General features: G+C 16.9%; 6 protein-coding genes across 6 annotated transcripts; 4 read left to right on the top strand and 2 right to left on the bottom strand.

Moving 5' to 3' along the window:
* Positions 1-1,462: 1,462 nt before the first annotated feature.
* On the top strand, positions 1,463-6,943 carry SET10 (histone-lysine N-methyltransferase, H3 lysine-4 specific, putative; the record flags this gene model as incomplete). Its single annotated transcript, XM_028674196.1, has 1 exon — positions 1,463-6,943. One exon carries the CDS (start codon positions 1,463-1,465, stop codon positions 6,941-6,943), a length of 5,481 nt encoding a protein of 1,826 aa, XP_028530574.1.
* Positions 6,944-10,491: 3,548 nt separating this feature from the next.
* Positions 10,492-11,286, top strand: HP1 (heterochromatin protein 1, putative; the record flags this gene model as incomplete). Its single annotated transcript, XM_028674195.1, has 1 exon — positions 10,492-11,286. The coding sequence occupies one exon, from the start codon at positions 10,492-10,494 to the stop codon at positions 11,284-11,286; it is 795 nt and encodes a 264-aa protein (XP_028530573.1).
* Positions 11,287-13,517: 2,231 nt separating this feature from the next.
* On the top strand, positions 13,518-16,772 carry PGAL8A_00534900 (conserved Plasmodium protein, unknown function; the record flags this gene model as incomplete). Its single annotated transcript, XM_028674194.1, has 6 exons — positions 13,518-14,739; positions 14,873-14,973; positions 15,601-15,669; positions 15,876-15,991; positions 16,112-16,207; positions 16,493-16,772. The coding sequence occupies 6 exons, from the start codon at positions 13,518-13,520 to the stop codon at positions 16,770-16,772; spliced, it is 1,884 nt and encodes a 627-aa protein (XP_028530572.1).
* A 549-nt stretch (positions 16,773-17,321) lies between these two features.
* Positions 17,322-18,761, bottom strand: PGAL8A_00534800 (conserved Plasmodium protein, unknown function; the record flags this gene model as incomplete). Its single annotated transcript, XM_028674193.1, has 4 exons — positions 17,322-17,516; positions 17,653-17,902; positions 18,020-18,371; positions 18,533-18,761. 4 exons carry the CDS (start codon positions 18,759-18,761, stop codon positions 17,322-17,324), a joined length of 1,026 nt encoding a protein of 341 aa, XP_028530571.1.
* A 596-nt stretch (positions 18,762-19,357) lies between these two features.
* Positions 19,358-20,332, top strand: TSR3 (ribosome biogenesis protein TSR3, putative; the record flags this gene model as incomplete). Its single annotated transcript, XM_028674192.1, has 1 exon — positions 19,358-20,332. The coding sequence occupies one exon, from the start codon at positions 19,358-19,360 to the stop codon at positions 20,330-20,332; it is 975 nt and encodes a 324-aa protein (XP_028530570.1).
* A 271-nt stretch (positions 20,333-20,603) lies between these two features.
* Positions 20,604-21,893, bottom strand: DRN1 (debranching enzyme-associated ribonuclease, putative; the record flags this gene model as incomplete). The annotated part of the gene is made up of 1 exon (XM_028674191.1): positions 20,604-21,893. The coding sequence occupies one exon, from the start codon at positions 21,891-21,893 to the stop codon at positions 20,604-20,606; it is 1,290 nt and encodes a 429-aa protein (XP_028530569.1).
* Positions 21,894-22,344: the final 451 nt, after the last annotated feature.

The raw sequence follows: 22,344 nt of genomic DNA, 5'->3' as shown, positions 1-22,344 counted from the left end.
AAATAAAGAATAAAAAGTTTATATATATTAAGAATACTAAGATTCAAATAAATAATAATTATTAATATTTATTATAATATTAAAATGATAATATTTTATTTCGTTCTTATTTGTTATAATAATACTTAAATATTCATATATAAATAAAATATATATATATATATATATATTTATATATTTGTATAAACTTTTTTTTTTTTTTTTTTTAATATAAAATGATATATAATAATAAATATTTTCATTTTATTTTTATACTTATAAATAAAAAGTAATTTTTTTTTTTTAATATCATTTTAAAATGTGTTACATCTTTTTTTACTTAATGGGAATGAAAATATCGTAGTTTTAATTAAAATGTGTATAGTTTTTTTGCACAATTCTTGTTAGAAACGTTAATTTAATCTTTTTATTTAATATATTTAAAATATCTATTATTTTATGAATATATATATACATATATATATATATGAATGTATTCAATAAATTTAAAAATATTGCTATTGCAAATATTTTAATATGTTATTATTTTGTTCATTTTAATATTATTTTTTTTTTTTTTTTTTGCAAGGTATATATATAAGTTTAAATTTTATAAATTTTTACATGTTATTATTTAGATTTTAAGGAAAATATTTTTTTTGAAATATTCTACTAATTAAAATATATAGTATATGTCTATATATATATTTATACACGTAACATAAATTGTTATTTATTTAACTATTTTTTTCCTTTTTTAATCTTAATTAATTATTCACTTTATATATATTTGTTTATTTTATTTTTTTATTTTATTTTTTTTTTTTTTTTTTTTCATTTATTCAAAAAATAAATTCCTTAATTTGCTTTTAATAGTATATATAGATTTAGATAAAAATATAACTTTTAAAAAAATATTTTTTTCATATCACTTACATTTTTTTTTTTTTTTATAAAGAATATAATTTTTATTATTTTTATATAAATTAAATAATTCATTAATTATATAAGAATTTTTTTTTAAATTATTGAATATATGTATAGCTGTAAGTTCAAGAATTGATTGATATTATCACTAAACAACGTTATTTATAAGGAATTTTCTGTTTCAAAATATAATCAATATGAAAAATAATAAAAGAAAAAAAAAAAATATACGTATTTGAATACAGGATTAAAATATATGTATAAATGTTAGTTAATATACTTATATAAATATGCTTTACATAAAAAAGAAGAGATTATATATATTTTATAATTATAATTAAAAAAAAAATTGATACATATTATAGAAGCTTAAATATGAATGATATTTTAATTAAAAAATACAATTTAAATGAATACATATAATTTGAAAAAGCAAATAAATATTTACATTTATAAATATTCTTAGTATTAACATGTAAAGAACATTTATAAATTTAAGATCCTTTTTAATTTTACTGATATATTTATTTATATATATATTTTTATTGTGATAAACATGAGTGCTTCTCCGATCAAATATGAGTCAAAAATTTTAAGTAATTTAGCTAATATGCTAAAATTAAGCGAAAAATCAGATAAAGAAATATTAAGTGAGATTAAAGAAGATAATTCATCGATTAAATTTGAAATCGATGAAGATATAAAAAAAGTTCTTGATATGGATAAAATTAATTGCACATGTGAAGAGTCAAAAAAAAGAATTGAAGGATACACAGGGAAGAAATTTGAATACTATTATAATGTTGAAACTTATGGAGTAGATTTCTTTTTAGATATATGTAGTGCTTTATGTAGATCAAATTATAAACCTTTTTTAACTGAAGAAGGAAAAAATGAAATAATGAATGGATTAAAAATTAGAAGAAATTCAAATTTATATAAATACGTTTCTTTTTTTTTAAGTAAGGAAAGATTAAATAGAGATAGGTTAAATGATGGAAAAACACCTGAAAATATATTTCATTGTTTTAAATGTTTAAAAAGTGTTTTACATATTTATGTAGATGATCGAGAAAATTCGAACAAAAAAATGTATTTAAAAGATAAATATATAACTGAAGAAATAGAAGATAAAATAGAAAATGAGATTTTAAGAGAAAAAGGAAATTTTCAAAAAAAAGAAGACATTAGAGAAGGAATAATATCAGTCGGTAAATATAAATCAGAATTAACTTCTTTAAGTAGAAGATCGAATGAAAAAATTATGAAAGACATTTTTGAACATACAAAAAATATGAAAATGCGAAAAGAGTATTCATTAAACAAAGATAATATAAAAAAAAGTAACACATTTGAAAATGTTAATAATTATAAAAAAGACGATTTTTATGATAGAAGTCAATTAATAAAAAATAATGATAGTATTCTAAGTTTTTCAAATGAAAAAATTGATAAAAGATATCAAAGTGTAAACAAAAATAAAAAATTAGATTCTCAAAATAAAGTATTAAAAAGAAATTCTTACAAAAAAAATAATAATGCATCTGCATATTTTTATGACCAAAAAAAAGAGGAGAAACAAGTTACACCAAAAAATAAAAAAAATAAAAATGATATAAATTTATTTTTAAATAAAAATGAAAATAATAAAATGTGCAAAAATAATTCAATTTATTTAGAAAATAGTACTGATAAAAATGTAAGAAGTAAAATGCTAATTAAAAAAGGAAACATTAATAAAACGGTAAAAAAAAAAATAGAAAAAGGAAATAGATATAAGAACAGAACCTCTTATGAATTGAAAAATAATAATAATTCACAACAAAAAGAAAAAAGTAAAATGCATAATGAAACAGTAAATAGTATTGTAGTATCTAATGAGGTACAAAAAAATAAAGAAACAGATTTTGAAAATTATAATAATTCAGTTGAAATAAAAAATGATAATAGTTCAAATGAAATGGATTATCATAAAAATATAGATGAGATAAAATTTAACAGTACAACGGATGATATAAATAAAAATGAAATAATAGCAGATACATTGGAAAATAAAGAAATATTATTTGATGAAATAAAAAAAAATAGCATAAAAAAAGAGATAAAAATTAATAATAATACATATGAAATAGAAAACGAAAAGTCAATATCAGAAAGTTATTCTAATGAAGAAGAATATTATTATAATGAAAGTGATGGTGCATCTTATTCTACAGATGATTCTAGTTACATAAAATATTTAAAAAAAAAAAAGAAATTACAAGAACAAGGAAAAATTGTTATTGATTTAGATTTATTACATGGAAACTCTATAATATCTGCTAATAAACAAAATAAAGAGGAAAAATTACAGGATAAATTACGAATAGGAGAACTAAAAAAAATATTAGAGGAAAAAAAAATGGTTTTTTGTAAAATAGAAGATATCGCAAAAAAGAGAAACAAAAGATATGTAAAAACACAAGTATTATCAGAAGATTCAAAAATAGAAAGAGTATATTTTAGTCATAAAATGAAAAAATTCTACAATTCTAAGTCAGGATATTTTGGTTGTGGTTGGTCAAACAATAAGATGGAATGGACTCCTTTTATTCATGCACCTTTTTTTGATAATCAACACAATGCAATATATAAAAATAGAAATAAAAAATTATATGAAGAAATTTACGATACTTTATTACATGGTAGAATTCATCCAGATATAAGAATAGTGGAGTTAAAAGATCATAAACATCCAGTAAGATTATGCACCCCACACAATGAAGACTGTTATTCCATAGTTTATATAGGAAAGAAAATAAACGCAACTGATGATAGAATTATATTTGGTGAATATACTGGTTTTGTTGCTAATAATAGAGAATTGTCACAAGAGAAGCATCAATATATGTTTGCTCTAACTTTCAGCAAAAAAGTATTTAATGATAAAAAAAATGTCGTTTTTATTAATGAAATAGAATCAGATGAAGAAGAAAATGATAACAGTACAGAAAGCTATATAAATAGCAATACAATTAATAATGAAATTAGTGAAAAATTAACTAACAGAATGAACAAAAATGTAAAGGGTAAAACCTTTTGTAATTTAAATAATTCTCAAAATGAAAACTCTACAAATAGTATTCATAAAGTAAAAAGGCCAAAAGTAGGAGATCTTAAAAAATCAAAAAATTTAAACAATTTAATTATATTACCAGATAATTATACATATGCTGTTGATTCTTCATATATGTTCAATGAAATGTCATTAGTAAATCATTATAAGACTTGCAGTATATTCAATAATTATGATTTTAGAATAAATGCTGAATGGCAATTGGTTTACCTTGATGGATGGCCTCATATTATTTTAACATCAATTCCAGGTATAGAAATTTATCCAGGAGAAGAAATATTTGCTGATTTTGGTTTTGAATGGTTTGAAAGGATTAATGATACATGTTTAAATGAATTTATCAAAAATAATTTTGAGCATAGATTAAATAAATTAAACTTAAGTAAAGATAAATTATTTAATGGGCTAGATGATATTGTAGAAAAATATAATTTATTAAAAAATAATACCACATGTAATATATGTATGCATAATGTTAATATAGATGGAAACAATTTTATTACGTGTTCAGGTTGTAATAATATTTATCATTTAAAATGTGTTCATAAATTAAACGAAGAAGTTAATGAAAATTATGATTGGTTTTGTTCTAGTTGTATTCAATTTTCTCTGAATTTAATTAATCAAAAAGAATTTTTAAATTATATTGAAAAAAAAAATCAAAAAAAGTTCATAAACTTCTTTAGTGATGTTCACATAGATAATCTAAAGAAATATAATAAATCATTATATAATAACACACTTGATAAAACTATATGTGTTGAATTTCAAAATAGCGATACTTATAACGAACTTGAGGGGTATGAAAAGGCAAATAAATTATTGAAGAGTAATGATAATATAAACGATATAGAAAAGAATAGAGAAATTGTAGAAGATTTATTAGAAAAAAAAGAAATTGAAAATAATTTATTAGAAATTAAAGAAAATGAAGAAAATAATTTATTATTAAATGATTTTGAACTTCAATTACTAGTTTATTATAAAAAAAAAATTGATGAATTATTGATAATTAGAGAAAAAATTGATTTCTTTTTAAAGAATGACAATTATAAAAATACCTTGAAAAGGAGAAAAGGAACACTAAGTTTTTTAACACAAAGCAAAAAGTGCATTGAAGATTTTCTAAGAATAAATGAAAATATTAATAATTTACAAAAAAAAATGAAAGATTCTAATTTTACAAAAAACGAGAATGAACAAAAATTACAAAAAAAGAAAAGTAATGATAATTTAGTAAGTAACGAAAACTATAAATCACCAAAAGAAGAAAAAGAAGAAAAAGAAGGAAAAGAAGAAAATACCCTCAAAAAAGAAGAATTACCTTTTGAGAAGCCTAGTAATGACACTAGTGAAATAGATTCTAATTTTTCGAATACATATGAAAAAATATTATACAAAAAATCAAATAACATCGTTAAAAATTTAAAAGAAATGAGAAAAAAAGATAAAAATAACAAAGGTACCTGTTGCAATTATATGATGAAGCTAAGTAAAAAATATATAGGATTTCCATTAATAAAAGATTTTGAAAAAGGAATAAACACCAAGCAACCATCTCTACCTTTAAATGATTATCTAAAAAAACTGTCAGTCTGTTCTAGTTGCTATAATAAACATCATGATTTAGCAAAAGCAATTATATGCCGAATAACAAAAATGCATTTTCATTCTAACTATAATGATTGCTTAACTGATGAAGATCTATTTAAATCATCAAGTGAGTGTATCCAATCAGTTATAAGAGAGCTAGCAAATACTATAAAAGAATACAGGAAAAAGGAATTAGATGGTGCATATTTAAACATAATAAAAAATAATAATTCTCTAATTGAAAATGACAATATGAATTTAGAAGTAAATTTTAGTAATGTTACACACAAAATAAATAACAATAACTTCGGTAAAATAAAAAAGGATGATAATTTTTTTTATGAAAAAAGAGAATCATTAAGCAAAGAAAATCATAATACAAATGACAAAGATTTTAAAAAACATCTAGATTCATCAAATACAGGAAAAAATGAAAATATTGATAATTATGATGACGGGAAAAAAGAAAAACATACATTACATAATGATTTAAGTGAAACAGTTAATAATAAAGAGAGTTATAAGATAAACAACTTTAATAAATTTAAAGAGGACAGTAATACTGAATTAAATAGAAGTAAGAATGAAGAATATTTGAAAAATGAAAAGAATGGTTTATATGAAAATAAAAAATATTTTCAAAATGACATAAATAATTCTAGCACAAAAAATAATAATGATCAAAATAAAATCCCAGAAAATGAAGATTTAAAAAATGAAACATTAAAAAATGAAAAATTTTCTAATATAAATTTAAATAATACAAAAGAAATATTAGATAAAGAAATAAATCATTTTAATTCTATTGTAAATAATAATAAAGTAAGTAATTTTATTCCCCTTTTTGGTATAGAATTAGGAAAAACTAAATTTCAAAGAGAATTTACAAATGGAACTTTTGTTGGCACTGTTACTAAGCATATAAAAGATGAAGATAATAATAATTTTTTTGTTATAACTTATGAAGATGGCGACGTTGAATGGATAACTCCTTGTTTTTTATTTCAAGAACTTTTAAAACAGTCAACAAACAATATTGAATATCCTTTAGCTAGTAGTTTTAAGGATTTATTTTATCAAGATTTTAAAAAAGATATAAAACTTAATAACTGTTCCCTTGAATTAAAAATTGAAAAAAAGAAAAGAAAAAGTAATTGTGAATATAATAGTAACAACAATAGTGTTACTAAAAGACAAAAACAAACCTATGAAGAAAATTCATCACGTAATAAAAAAAGCATAGAATACGATTTTAACGTAACTAAAAGAAACGTTAATAAATTAAAAAATTCAGAGGCAAATGATTCAGTCAGGAAAAAAAGAAAATAGTAATTTTAATTTTTATCAAATAAATATTAATAAAATATAAAAATTTAAGTTATATTACTTAATAAATTTGAAAAATAAATAAAACTATTTTAACTGGTGAAAGTAATTATTGTTACCTAAGAATAAATGAACAAACAATTTCATAGTAATAAATGAAATATTTATTTTCCTATGCTTTTTAGAGAACTTAATTATCTCATTTGGAGATATCAAGCAGTTTATCTAAAAATTTCAGATGATTTAATTTATATTACAATGAAGAGGTCTTACTTTAGGAAAAAAAAAAAAAATACATTTAGTTGATTAAAAATCTGATAATTTCTATTATACAAATATATTTTTTTAATTAAAAAAAGAAAAAAAATTATTTACATACTAGAACAACTTTTTTTAAGATATTAACAATTAAAAAATAAAAAAAAAAAAGATTAAAAACAGTATCCAATTAAGTTTTTGATTTAATATATGCTTCAAAAAGAAAAAATGTTTAAGTTGTATATATATGCATATATATTAATATGTTGCTTAAAAGTAAAAATACATATATCTCTTTTTTTCTTTTTTGAAAAGAATTATTTACTCTTAGTAAATTTATTAATTTATTTTATTATATTTTTAATTACATTTTTAGACACATTTTTTTTTTTTAGCATATATTGTATTTTTTAAGCTTACTTATTTTCATATTTTTTTAATATAAAAATAAAAAATTTTTTAGTTTTTTATTCATAGATACAAATATAAATTATTTAAAATATTATATTCAAAAAAAAAAAATGTATATATTTATTAATGCATTTAAAATGTATGTTCAATGTGTTTTTAATATCATCTCTAAGATACATATAAACTTTTTTTAAGTAATTTTTATAACTATCTTTAATTTGTTAACTTTATATTAAACCACTAAAAATAATTTGAAAGAATTTAAAATAATCATAAAAGTAATAAAATACAACTATATTTTTTATTATATAGTTAAAATTAAAGACTTTTTAATATTTTCGGAGAAATAAATAACTTTTATTTTCATTTTACTCTTTTTTTTTTTTTTTTTTTTTTTTTTCATTTCTTTTTCCTTTTATTTTATTTTTTTTTTTTTTTTTTGATACTTCATACCTTTTTATATATTATCTCATATCAAATAAGTAAGCATGTTTACACTGCTACATTGTTTTATAACTTTTATTTTATTTTTGTTATTATTATCGCTTTTATTATTAATATTATTACTTATATGTATTGTTGCTGTTTTTTCTATTTTAGATATAGTATAATAATTTCAGTTATTATAACTATGTATTACTATAATTTTTTTTTTTTTTGTGGTCGAATTTTTATTTTAAAAATTTGATGTATATTTGTGCACACTATAATTTCTTTTGAAATAAAAAAAAAAAAAAGCTCTTATAAAGAATAATTTTCGAAAATCATCGCTATTTTTTAGGAATTATATAAAAAAAAAAAAAAAACTAAAATAAATTTTATAGTTTAAGAAAATATTTAAATTATCATTATTTTATTTATAAAAATGAAATAAACATATAGTAATTGAATGTTATGGAAAAAATTAAAATTTTTTGTAAATTATAACTTTTTATTGAGCATTTAAGTAGCAATTTTCTAAAATTAAAAAAAAAAATTATTTTGAATTTTACATTTACTAAACAAAATTTCCTATTTTTCTAATAATTTTTTTATATATTCTAATAAGTTTTTTCTTCCTTTATTTTTATTAGAAAGAACATAAAAATATCATAATAAAAATTATAAAACTAATATTTATTAAAAAATTACCATTCCTTTTAGATTTTAAATATTAATTATTTATTTAATAAGAAAGTAAAAGGTTTTTTTTTAGCTTTGGAAAAAAAAAAAAAAAAAAAATAAATAAAAAATTTACAATTAATATATGAAGTAATAAATAATTAAAAATGAAAAGTTATCTATTTGAATATAAAAACCATATATACCCTTATTATAATATTAAATTCTATGAAAATTAATTTTTCTTTTTATTTAATTCTATTTCCATTGCTAGAAATCTTTATACATATTTTTTCATTTTATTTTTTTATAACAAATATGTTAATTGTTTACTATATAATTTATACTTTTTTTTTTTTTACTTGTTAAAAAAACAAATTTTAATGCACATTAAAATTTTTTGAAAAAATTAAAAAAAAAAAAAAAAATTAATAAAATTAGTATCTTATAATATAATGAATCTTTTTTCTTTTTAATTTCTTTTTTTTTCCCCTCTCCATTTTTCTCATTTTTTTTTTTTATTGAATTACAGATGTAGCTATTTAATAAATCTATTAACTATAATTTATAATTTTTTTTTTTTTTAAATAAGTAATTATCTACTATGTTTTCTGTTTCCGTATTATAGAAAATTGTAAATTTAAGAGTATAATGGAAACCTTAAAATAATATACTATAAATTTTAACAAAAATAATGAGATAAAAAAAAATCTTAAATTCACAAAAATTTTCATGTAACAGTAACAAATAATAAGATGATTTAAGCTTTAAAAAAAAAAAGCAAAAATTTAGCGGAGAAAAAAAAAAAGTTTCATCATTACTTTTCATGTAATTTTTTCTTTTTTTTTTTTTCTTCTTGATATATATATTAATAAGATGTTAATTTTTTAATAAACTAAAAATATCATTGTATAAATTATTTGTGTACTATTAGATATTTATTTATTTATTTTATATTTTAAACGTTTTTTATTTTTTTTTTTTTTTAATTAACAATTTGACTAGAAATAGAGTAAAAAAAAAAAGAAACCAGTTTCGAAAAAAAATTTCGAGCACACTTTAATTTTATACATATATATTTTTATATTTATACGTAGTATTTATTTTTATACATAATATTTATTTTTATACTTTATATTTTTATATATACATTAAATGTATATGTGTATGTATTTATGAATATATAAATATAATATATATGTTTATATATATACATATATATATATATATGTATGTATGTTTGTATGTATGTATGTTTATATGTATGTATATATGTATATTTATATATATATATATATATATGCAATTATATAAAAAATATGTATGTACAAATATATGGGGATATATATATATGCATATATAAAGATTTGATTTATTTATAAAAATTTTATTTTTTTTTTTAATTGTAAAATTCTAATATTATAAATTAAATTTTAAAGTACCAATTTTTATTTAAAAAAAAAATATATTTAATAAAAAAAAAGGGTATGCATAAAAATGTGTTAATTTTTTTTTAAAGTATACATAAAATTTTTTTTTTTTTTTTGAAATAATAAAAAAAATGTTCACAAGCCGTGAATTTATTTTAAAAAAAAAAAAAAAAAATTTATATGTTTAAAATAAAATTTTTACATTTAAAATTACACTTTAGGTGAATTTTTTTTTTTTTTTTTTTTTTTGTAAAAAAAAAAAAAAAATCCATTTAAATATTTTTTTTTTTTTAAAAAAAAAAAAAAAAAAAAAAAAAAAAAAAGCAATAGTAATCCTTATTTGAGAAGAAAATGACTGCGTCAGATGAAGAATTTGAAATTGGTGATATACTTGAAATAAAAAAAAAAAGAAATGGATTTTTATATTTAGTAAAATGGAAAGGATATTCTGATGATGAAAATACGTGGGAACCCGAAAGTAATTTAACACATTTGACAAGTTTTAAAAAAAAAATGGAAAATTTAAAAATGAACTATTTAAAAAAAAATGATACACCTAATGAGAATAAAAATTCAAAGAATCACATTTTATCTATTCAAGATGATAGTAGTATCAAATCCAAAAGTAGGAGTTCTTCAATTTCAAAAAAAAAAAATAATAAAAAAATTGTAACAAACAAATTGGAAAGTAAAAAAAATATATCTCATTCGGATAATTCTTTAAAAAAAAGTGATAAAGAAGATAATGAATCAATAAAACAAGAGACCAATAGTAACGATAGCAATTTATTAAATGTAGAAGACGTATATAGTGTTCGAATTAAAAATAGAAAAATGGAATTTTTGGCTAGCTTGAAAAATGCTTCACCACAGTGGGTGGAAGAATCAAATATAAGAAGAACTGGTCATTTAAACATAAAAGTTAATGATTTCAAGAAGTATATAAGAAGAAAAAAAAGTGCTAAGGGAAATAGAATTGTAATTAAAAATTTACACAATGTTGGAGATGAATTATATATTTCTGTTATTCATAATATAAATAATAAAGAAATCCATAGTTTATATCCATCAAAAGTGATTGAATATATATATCCTCAAGAACTTTTAAATTTTCTATTATCTAGACTTCGCTACCGAACAGCATAATATATAATAATATATCATCTTAGTATTTTATTTAGTATTGTATATACGTTGTAAAAAGAAAAAAAAAAATTAAAAAAATAAAATAAATACATAACAAATTATAAAAGATACATAAAATTTAAATTTTTTTTTTTTTTTTTTTTTTTTTTTTTTCCATAGTGAAGTAATATCCATATAAATTTAAATATGCTTCACATTCTTTTATAATTGTATTTATATCTACTATTTATCTATCTATATATCTATCTGCCCATATATATATATATATATTTATATATATATATATAATGCAATAATATTTTTTTTTGTGCTTATTTAAATAATTAATGAAAATTCTTAATTTAAATTTATATATATATGCATATATTTACATATACATAATAAATATATATATATATATATATATATATATATATATATATATATATATATTTATATATATAAAAACATTTACGTGTACATAGTATATAAATACATTCATATATCCATAACATATATACATTTATATATATATAATATATATATATATATATATTATATGTGCATATATTTTTTTTAATACCATCTATAAAAAAATTTAATCCAAATTTTAAACATTAAAAAAATAAAAAGAAAAAGAAATAATTTTTTTTTTTTTTTTTTAGTTATATATTTAAAAAAAAATATATAACATTTTTTTTTATGCACTTATACAAAATATTATAATCGCATTTCTTTTACAATTTTAATGATTTTATGTGCATATGTGTAAGTTTTTGAATGATAAAAATAAAAAAATAAATAGATAAACAAGAATACATAAAAATTATTGTTTTTGATATATTTTTTTCAAAAATGTTTTTATACTGCTTAATATACATACATATATATATATATACATATATATATACATATATATATATATACATATATATATATATATATATATGTATATATATATATATGTATATATATATGTATATAATATATAAATATAATTTTTTTTAAATAACATTCATTTAAATGTTTTACTTTTTTGTCAGTAATCCTCCAATTTTTTAAACATATTTAAAATGTATATTCTTCAATTACTAAAATTTTAATATATTTTAACCATAAAGTACAAAATATAAATTTCGAAATATATTAAGACATATAAGTTACTTTATTTTAAGAAATAACTTGAAAAAGTTAGGAAAGAAAAAGAAAGTTTTTATCTAAGTTAAAATTATTATGACTAGGATATAATTTAGAAAAAAAAAAAATGTAAAAAATTTCATTCTCTTTTCCATAATTGGAATAATAAGTTATATTCATCGTAATTATTTAAAAAATAATTATTAATTAAAAAAATTTATATAAAATAAAAGGAATGTTTCCTTTCCATTTTAATTATTTATTACAATTAAAATATTGTATTATAGTTTAAAGAAACATTCTCAAATACCGTTTAAAATTGAAAAATAAAGTATATTTAAAAAACAAGTTCTACTTTAATGATATAATCCCATTCTATAGAATTATATTAATTAATGTTATAATTTTTTTTTTATTTTTTCCCTTTTTTTTCTATCTTTTTTAAATATTATTTTTTATGCAAAATATTTATGTAAATTTGCTTCTTATTTTATCCCTCATTTTTTAATTTAAAAGAAAAAAAAAAAAAGTTTTAATGAATTGTTCTAATAAGTTGTTAAAATTTTGAAAAAATTAAAAAATAATGCATGTACATGTACGTAATGCATAAATATATCTGTTACCAAAATATCATAAAATGAACTTTAAAAAAAAAAAAGAAAAATAAAATAAAAAACAAAATACAACTAAATACCTAACATGGAAACTCATTTTATATTTCTGCTTTTTATTTTTTATTTTTTTTTTTTTTTTTGTTTATGTTAGTGCAGTAAATTGTATTATAAAGAATTATATGTATATGCATATATATGTATGTATATATATATATATGTGTATATGTAGATATGTAATTCATACAATATATTTTAATATTTAAACATTAAAACATAAATTTTAAACAATTTTGTGTTTTTTACTTTGTGTAATATTTTTAATTTTCAATTTTTTATTTTCATTTTTTTTTAAATAATATTACACTTTAATTTTTCTTTGTAATATAATACTTTTTATTAATGTGCATATATTTACCTTTTATGAAGAAAAAATTGTGTGCAGCAAAAGTGAAAATATGACTTTATGAATTTTATATTTCAATTTTTGTTTTATTTACAAAGATGAATGAAAGTTTTAATAATAATTATTTGAATAATGTTTATTTAGAATTTAATTTGTTTAATAATTTTTTAAAGGAATTAAATGAAAAAATAAAATATAGCAATAATGAAAATTATACGTCCATATACGACTGTTGTATTGAAAATATTTATAACATACATAATAAATTTAATGAGTGGAATAATAATAAAGAAGAAATTGATGATAAGTTTATAGAATATTTTTCACAAAATTTTATATTTAATATAAAAACATTTTTAAGGAATAACTTCAACATAATAGATAATAATTTAGAAATTTTGAAAAATAAAAATAAAAAACTTGTTGAAAAACTGAAGTTAGGTTTAGAAAATGCTGAAAATCAAGAAAATTATATATATGAGTTAGAAAAAAGCTTGAAAAATGAAAAAGAAAAAAATAGAAATGTAAATAATTTACTTGATAAAATAAATAATTTAACAGAAGAAAATGAAAAATTAAAGAGTAAAAATGAGCAATTAGAATTGTCTTCTTTTAAACATAAAGAAGAAAACAACAAAATAAAAGTAGAATTAAAAAAATATATATCACTTTATGAAAAAAATAAAAAATTAGAGAATAAAAACATAAGTTATAATATCTTAAACAAAAAAATGAGTACCTTATTTAAAAAAATAAATAATGATGTTCAGGTTAATAGAAATAATAAAACATTAGAAAAAAATAGAAGTTACAGCTTTAATTTCTTACATACTTTACAAAGCATTATGATTAATGATATTAAACATTCAAATGATAATAATAATAATAATAATAATAAATGTAAACAAAACCTACAAAATACTATGATAAATAATAATTGTTCTAGTAATAATAAAATAGAAAATAATGATAAAAAAATTCATAATTTAGGAAAAAAAATAATAAGCTATGAAAGAATTAACAAACAAAATGATTCATTTATTCATGGAGAAAATAATAAACGAGTATATCATAAAAAATTAACTACTTATAAAATTTATAATAATAGTGATATAACCTGTACAGAAGAAAGTGATAATATATATAAAAATATCGAATATATAAATAGAAAAATTACAAAAAGAATAGATGATGGTATTGAAGATTGTGTTATAAGAGATATTAAGTTAAAAAATATAAGTAGTTTAAATGATTCATATTTTTCACGGGATAATTGTTATTCTAGTACAACGCTACTAATGGATATAAAAAAAACATTAAGTAACAAAAAAATAATAATAAAAATAATAATATATTTATATAAAAAAAAAAAAAAATATATATAAAAAATAATAATAAAATTTGAAATTTTGTGATATTGTACTATATTTGCACATATATAAAATTTTTATAGGAAATAATAGAATATATTTAATAAACTCTATGCTTAAAAAACATATTGATAAAATTGAAAAAAAAAAAAAAAAATCAAGAAAATTGTTGAAGTTACACCAAGTAAACCAATTTATATTTTATTCCTTTTTTTCTTTATATTTTATATTGTTAATTTATATATGTTGCAGAATTAACCTTTTTAGTATTTAATTTTGATTCAAAATTAAAAAAAAAATTAATTTTCAATTATATATTTATTTCTCACTTAAGATAAATTATAGATATTCATTATTTTTTTTGAATGGATTAAACTTTCATTTTAAAACAAAATATATATTTTATTCTTTATATATTGTGCTTCTTAAAGAAACATCTTTTTTTATTTTATAATTAAATAAATTTCTTAATTGTAATTAAAATTTAAATATATTTTCATATTTATTTACAGTTTTGTGGTTTTAATATAATAGAACACTTTTGTTTTTAATATAAATAAAAATCTGTATAATTAAATATTTTTTTGTTAATTTTATTATTTTTATTTTTATTTTTTTTTTTTTTTTTTTTGGATTATACATTATATTAATATTTTCCCCTTAATATATTTAGAGAAATTCATGTATTTTTTTTTTGTCTAACTTTTTTTTTTTTAAGGAGCAAAATAATTAATTCAATTTTTCATTCGATTTCATATATAGATATATATATATATTTTTTTTTTAACACAATGTTCTATTAATTTTATAGAAACCTAAATTAAAAGATGATATTCATAATGAAAGAGATCAATCTTATTCCTTAAATAATATGATAATAGTATGCTTATACATATATAAATATAAAATGATAATATATATTTATATATTTATGAAATAAAAAAAAAAAAAAAAAAAAAAAGAATAATATTTAAAATAGAAAAAATATTACATGTGATCACTGTTTTGTAATACAAATTAGTATAATTTAAAAAAAATAAAATAAATCTCTTATTTTTAAAATTTACATAATATTCTAATATATAGGAAGACTATAGATGTTCCATATATAATTTTTATGAATGCATAAAAAATGATATAAGGATAATTTTGGAAAACTCTGACAATGTGAATCTGGATCTTTTTTCTAATTACTCAAAAAAGTAATAACATTATGTCTATATTATCCTAACATACTTTTTATTTTGTGTAACTATTTCATATTTTATGTCTTTTATTTAATTTAGTATTATTATATATTTTTTATTTTTCTTCTGTTAAAGCATAATAAAAGAAATACATAATGAAAAAAATGTGCTAAAAAAAAAAAAAATTGATAAAATTACAAGAAAATATCTTAGACAGATTGATTCATACAGGTATATAGAAAATTTTGTTATATTTTTATAGAAAAGAAAAAGATAAAATGTTATTTTTAATTAAATTATTAAATGTTTTACATGATATAAATATAATAAATTTCTTATATTTTTCATATGAAAAATTATAAATAATGTTGTGATATATTGAACTATTTTTATTATAAATTTCATTATACATAATGAGAGTGACTATATAAGATGAATTTAAATCTTTTGATTTATTATCTTTATATTTCTTGTGTAATTTTCAAATGCTTTTATTTTTGCTTTTCTTTTTTCTAGGTTAAATGAGAAAGATTTTTTTCATAATATAACGAAAGAAGAAAATAGAAATGATAAATACTTCAACTTAAATTACAATAAATATGATTCATTTGATTTACGTAAAATCTTAAAAAATAATTATCAGCAACAAATTTTTGATAGTGACTATGAAGAAGCTTTTTCTTTTAATATTTATGAAAATAATGATTTAAAAATTATTGACCGATTAAAAGATTTAAAAAGCAACATATCCTTTTATAAATTATATGATTTAATTGATTTTTCTAACAAAAAATAAAATTATTTTGTTTTTAATATTATTCTTTATGTCACAATAAAATATTTTCAATTTGCAACACTTGTTTTAATAAAATTTAGAACAAAATAGCTATTGTAATAAAAAAGGTACATTTATTGCACTATATATATATAATATCAAATTTTAACATTTTTAGTTAGCCTTTTGTTTCATATTTTTATTTTTGTGTATAAAAAGTTTTATATTTATCTTTAATATATTTTTTATTTTTTATAATTTTAAATATAATTAAATTATTTTTTTAACAAAAGAAATGCTTTCTTAAAAATAAAATCACAATGTTTTCTTAATTCTTTTTACATTTATTATATTTTTTTGACCTTTTATTTAAATTTTTTTAATGATCTATATGAAGAAAATATACAAAAAAAAAAAAAAATTTTTAATTAATTCTATTAAAATAATATTTAGGAAAATAAAAAATTACAATAAAGATTGATTTAGATTTATATAGAAAGTTTCATGAATACTTAAAAATATTTTTAAATTAAATGAAAAGGTAATAAAAGAACATATTTTTTTTTTTTTTTATTTATTTTTCTCTAATGAAAATTCATCATCGAAATCAATATTGTTAAATATAGAATCATTTACATCTTCATTTACATCTTCATTTTCATGATTATTGTTATTAGTAAAATAAATTAAGGATGCTATATATAATTGTATATTGACGAATATAGATAAAATGTTCTCTCTTTTTATGTATGTAGGTATATTAAACTGTAAAAAAAAAAAAAAAAAAATGAAAATATAAAAAGAAAATATAAATAATAATTTTATAATGTTAAATTATATTTTGATTGTTTCTCTTTGTTATAAAAAGAATTTGTGTCTTTATAACATGAACATATATTACCTTAAAATAGTGAAAGAATATGCTATTACACACTATACCAAATGAAGAGTGTACTAGTATTAATACCATGGTTAAAATCAAAGTAGAAATTTTCATTTTTTTTTTTTGATCTTTTTTGAAAGTCAAAAAATGTGCAGTTATTATCATATTTACAACAACTGAAAAAATTGCCATTTTTGATAAAAACAAACCGATAGAAGCAATTGGAATAATTAATTTACTAATGTTAAATATATCTGATGCACTTTTCCTACATATAAAAATATGTATGCAAAATGTAATAACAATATATACAATGTTATAAATTTGTTTATATATATAATATTTAATTTTTTTTTTTCTTTTATTTTTTTTTTTTTTTACATACCACTTAAAAATACGTAAAAGGCGAAATTTATGACTATTGTTTTCTCTACTTAGTTTTTTTAATAATATCTCTTTAAATTTTTCTTCAATGTTAGAATTTTTCACATAATCAATAGATAATTCGCTAGTGTATTCATCATTTTGAAATATATTATATTTCTGTTTTCTTTTAAATTCATATAAATTTTTATGAATTAATTTTTGGGTAATAAAAAAAAATAAATCTTTATATTTTAATTTGCTCTTAATATCGCTAATTGTTTTAATGTATTCTTCATGTGATTTAACTAAATCTTTATAATCATCATTTTCGCTTACTCCTAATTTATTTAAATAATCTTTCTCATCTTGATCTGAATAAAAAAAATAAATGTTTTATCATTCATTATATGAATTATTATTATTTGCTGAACGGATTTCCGCTTTTAAATCATCATATATATGTTGATATATATGTGAAAATGTTTTTAAATATATTTTTTTTTTTAATTTTTTATTATTATTTTGTATTAACTTAATGTATATTTATCAGATTCTCTATTGAAATAATTTGAAAAAAAAGACAAAATTTTATTTTTAAATTCCTTAGATTTTACATTTTGAAACTTATAAAAATAATTTACAGATGGAAATTTTTTTACACAATTGTGTTTATAGTCACTCTTTGGTAATATTTTATAATTAAACTGAAAACTATTATATGTTTTAATAAATAGAATAAATAAAATAAATTTTATTATCATTTTTTTTTTTTAATAAAAAATAACAATTCATAAGTTGATAAAAAAAAAAAAAAAAAAAATAATAATAAAGGGAGTAGTCACATTTCTTTCATAATGAATTGTTAATTGATCTCGTAAAATTTTCAAAAATTGATAAATAATCTATAAATTATTGAATCTTCATAAAATAAATCACAAATATTTCTCCATCTTTGTGTAAAATGTTCTTATGATCATAAAATACTTTAAAATAAAATGGAGTTTTAATTTTTTTCAAGAAATTACTCATCTTCTTTTTTTTTTATTGAAAGAATAATTTGCAACAATTTAAAGGATATTTTTTTTTGGTCATTTTTTTTTTTTATCCTAAATTGTAAAATTGACAAGCTAATTCATATAATATAAAAGAAAAATATGATTTATAATAAAAAAAAAAAAAAAAAAAAAAAAAAAAAAAAGAAAAATAGATTAAACAAACCAATTAAATAAAAAAAAGAAAAAGAAAGAAACATAAAATTATAAATGATAAACATTGATAGATAGATATATATATATATATATTAATAAAATAATATACAAATATATTTAGCTTTTTTTTTTTTTTATTTAAAAGCAAAATGAAGAAAAGTTATTTAGAAAGAAAAAAATATTCAGTTCATAATTTAATTAAAATAATTAATGAAAGAAAAAGAGAAAAAGAGAGAAATAATGAAAATATAGAGTCTACAAAAAAAAAATTAGAAGATGAAAACAGTAAAATATGTAATAAAATAGAAAAAAAAAAAGAGAAAAAAGAAAAGGAGGAATTGAATTTAGATAATATGAAAAAGGTAGATAGTTCTAGTCAATCTATAATTGAATTTGATGAAAGAAATGGTTGTACACGTGAAATTAATGATAAAAAAAAACCTAATTATGAAAATGATATTAGTGATGATAAAGATGAATTTACAAATGAATCTAATGATGAAGAAAACCAGTGTACAAGCGAATATAGTGATAATATAAAAAAAGATATAGATGAAATAAAATTGTTTATGATTGATTACAAAGAATGCCAAAATAAAAAATGTTCATGTAAAAAATTGTATCGTTTTAAAAAGATAAAAAAAGTTCAAACAAATAAAAAATTTAAGGGGATAGTATTAACACCATTTTGTGAAAAATATTTTTCAATAAATGATAAATATACTGTTGAAAAATTTGGATTATCGGTAATTGATTGCTCATGGAAATCATTAGATTTATTAAAAAAAATAAAATATTCTAATCAAAGAAAGTTACCATATATTATTGCAGTTAATAGTATCAACTATGGAAAGCCATACAAACTTTCATGTTTAGAATCACTAGCATTCTGCCTTTATATTTGTAATTATACTCAGCAATGCAACGATATACTAAACATTTACAAGTGGAGTATTAATTTTACTAATTTAAACAAAGAGTTACTAGATAAATATAAATTATGTAAAAACCATGATGAAATTAAAAAAGCTGAAAGTGAATTCATTGAAAATTATTTAGATGAAAAAGAAGAAAATAAAAAAATAGATCAATACAAAGTTATTTACGAAGATAACTATATATAAATTTTTTATTAATTTTTTTTTTTATTATATTTAAAAATTTTTGTTTTTCATTGTTAATAATTCATTAAAACATAACTTTTATGTAATAAATAAATTATTAAAATAATAAATTTTTCAAAACTAATTCATTAAAAATATATTTTTTTTTTTAAGTAATGTATATTTTACATATCTATTTTTTTTTTTTTTTTTTTTTAAACACATTTGAACAATGTTTTAAAAACAAAAAAGTATTTGAAAAAAAAGTAAAAGAAAAAAAATGAAATGAATACTATTTATTTATATAATTAGTCCAATCATACTTTTCATAGGAACTTTTAAATTGTTCTACTGTATTTACATATTGTTGAAAATTATTAAAATATTTATATAGTTTATCTTTTTTAAAAAGATCAGTAAAAATACACTTACACATATTTATATAATCGTAATTATTTTCAATAACTTGTATATAAGTTTCAACAAGAGAAAAATTAATTGATACATATGGAATTTTCTTCGGAATAATATTGTAAGGTGCATATTTATTGTCAGTAATAATTAATTGTTTGTTTTCTCTATATAAAGAATTTATATCTTCCATATTTTTTTTGAAATAAATCTTTGCTTTTTCTAATAATTCCATCGGTATTATGTAACAATTTATATATGTATGTTTAGTTTTTCTCATAGATATTAATTCAATATTTGAATTAAAACAATTATTGAATTCGATAAAAATACATGTCTGATTATTTGGTTCTAACATAGCTATTAATGATTTCATGTGATTACGTATATCTCTAATTGTTTCAAAATCAGTATTAGTTATACTAGTTGTATGTTCTATAGGTGAAATAAACAATTGATCTTTTAAAAAAATATTTTTATAATTATAATAACATATGTATGACCTATTACTAATACTAACTATATTTAATTTATTTATTTTATCAAATGAATTAGAATCAATACAATATTTGCAATCAACTAAATTTTTATTTAATGAATTTTTTAACAACATACTATTTTTTTTTTCAACAATTATCTTTTCTAATTTAATTTTTAGTTTACTATTTTCTGGAAAATGAGTTTTAACATCATTTTCATTTTGATGAAGCAGAGACAAATTTTCATTTTCGGGATTATTCTTATCATCATCACTAATTGGATCATTAATATATGATTTAATTTCTCTTTCTTTATATTTTTTTTTTTCTTCTCTACAAGTTTTTTTATATTCTTCATGTTTCCTTTTTTTTTTCTTTTTTTTATTTCTAGAATCATTTTTTTCATTATAAGATGACATACTAGAAGAACTTTTCCTGTATTTCCTTTTTTTCTTTTCCTTTTTTTTCAATATAAAATTTTTATATTTTTCATCATAATTCTCTTTATCTTTAAGTTCTTCATTTTTTAATTTTTCTATATCAGACAAATCTTTCTTATTTATTCCTTTAATTTTTCTTTTATTTTCCTTAATTTCTATCTTTTCTTCATTTTTAGAATTTATATTATTCTTCTTTAAAAAGCTTAAAAAATTATTTTTTGCATATTCATAAAATTCATCAATATTGCTCATTTTTATATACTAAAAAAATTAATTTTAAATATAATAAATATTATAATACAAAAAAAAAAAAAAATAAATAAATAAATAAATAAATAAACAAATAAATATAAAAATCTTATATATATGTATATATAAATAATAAAAAATTACAACAATTATTAAAAAAAAAAAGAAAAAAAATTCTTTTATTAAAGTAGCATAATAACAAAAAGCATTTATATTAATATATACAAATGTAATTTAAATTACAAAAAAAAAAAAAAAAAAAAAAAATATTTTTAAATTAATGTAGCTAAATATAAATATATATTTAAACAATAGTTACAAAAATCTGAATCTTCCTTTTTTTTATATTATTGTAATTAACATTTTGTCAATTACAAATATCAGAAAAATGAAAAAAAATCTTTAAGAAGTTAAAATATGTATTTCATATAGGTACATTTTTTTTTGTAAAATT

Source organism: Plasmodium gallinaceum (genome assembly GCF_900005855.1).
Source record: "Plasmodium gallinaceum strain 8A genome assembly, contig: PGAL8A_v1_152, whole genome shotgun sequence".
NCBI classification, from domain to species: Eukaryota; Apicomplexa; class Aconoidasida; order Haemosporida; family Plasmodiidae; genus Plasmodium; species Plasmodium gallinaceum.
This window is presented reverse-complemented; position numbering and strand designations above follow the sequence as displayed.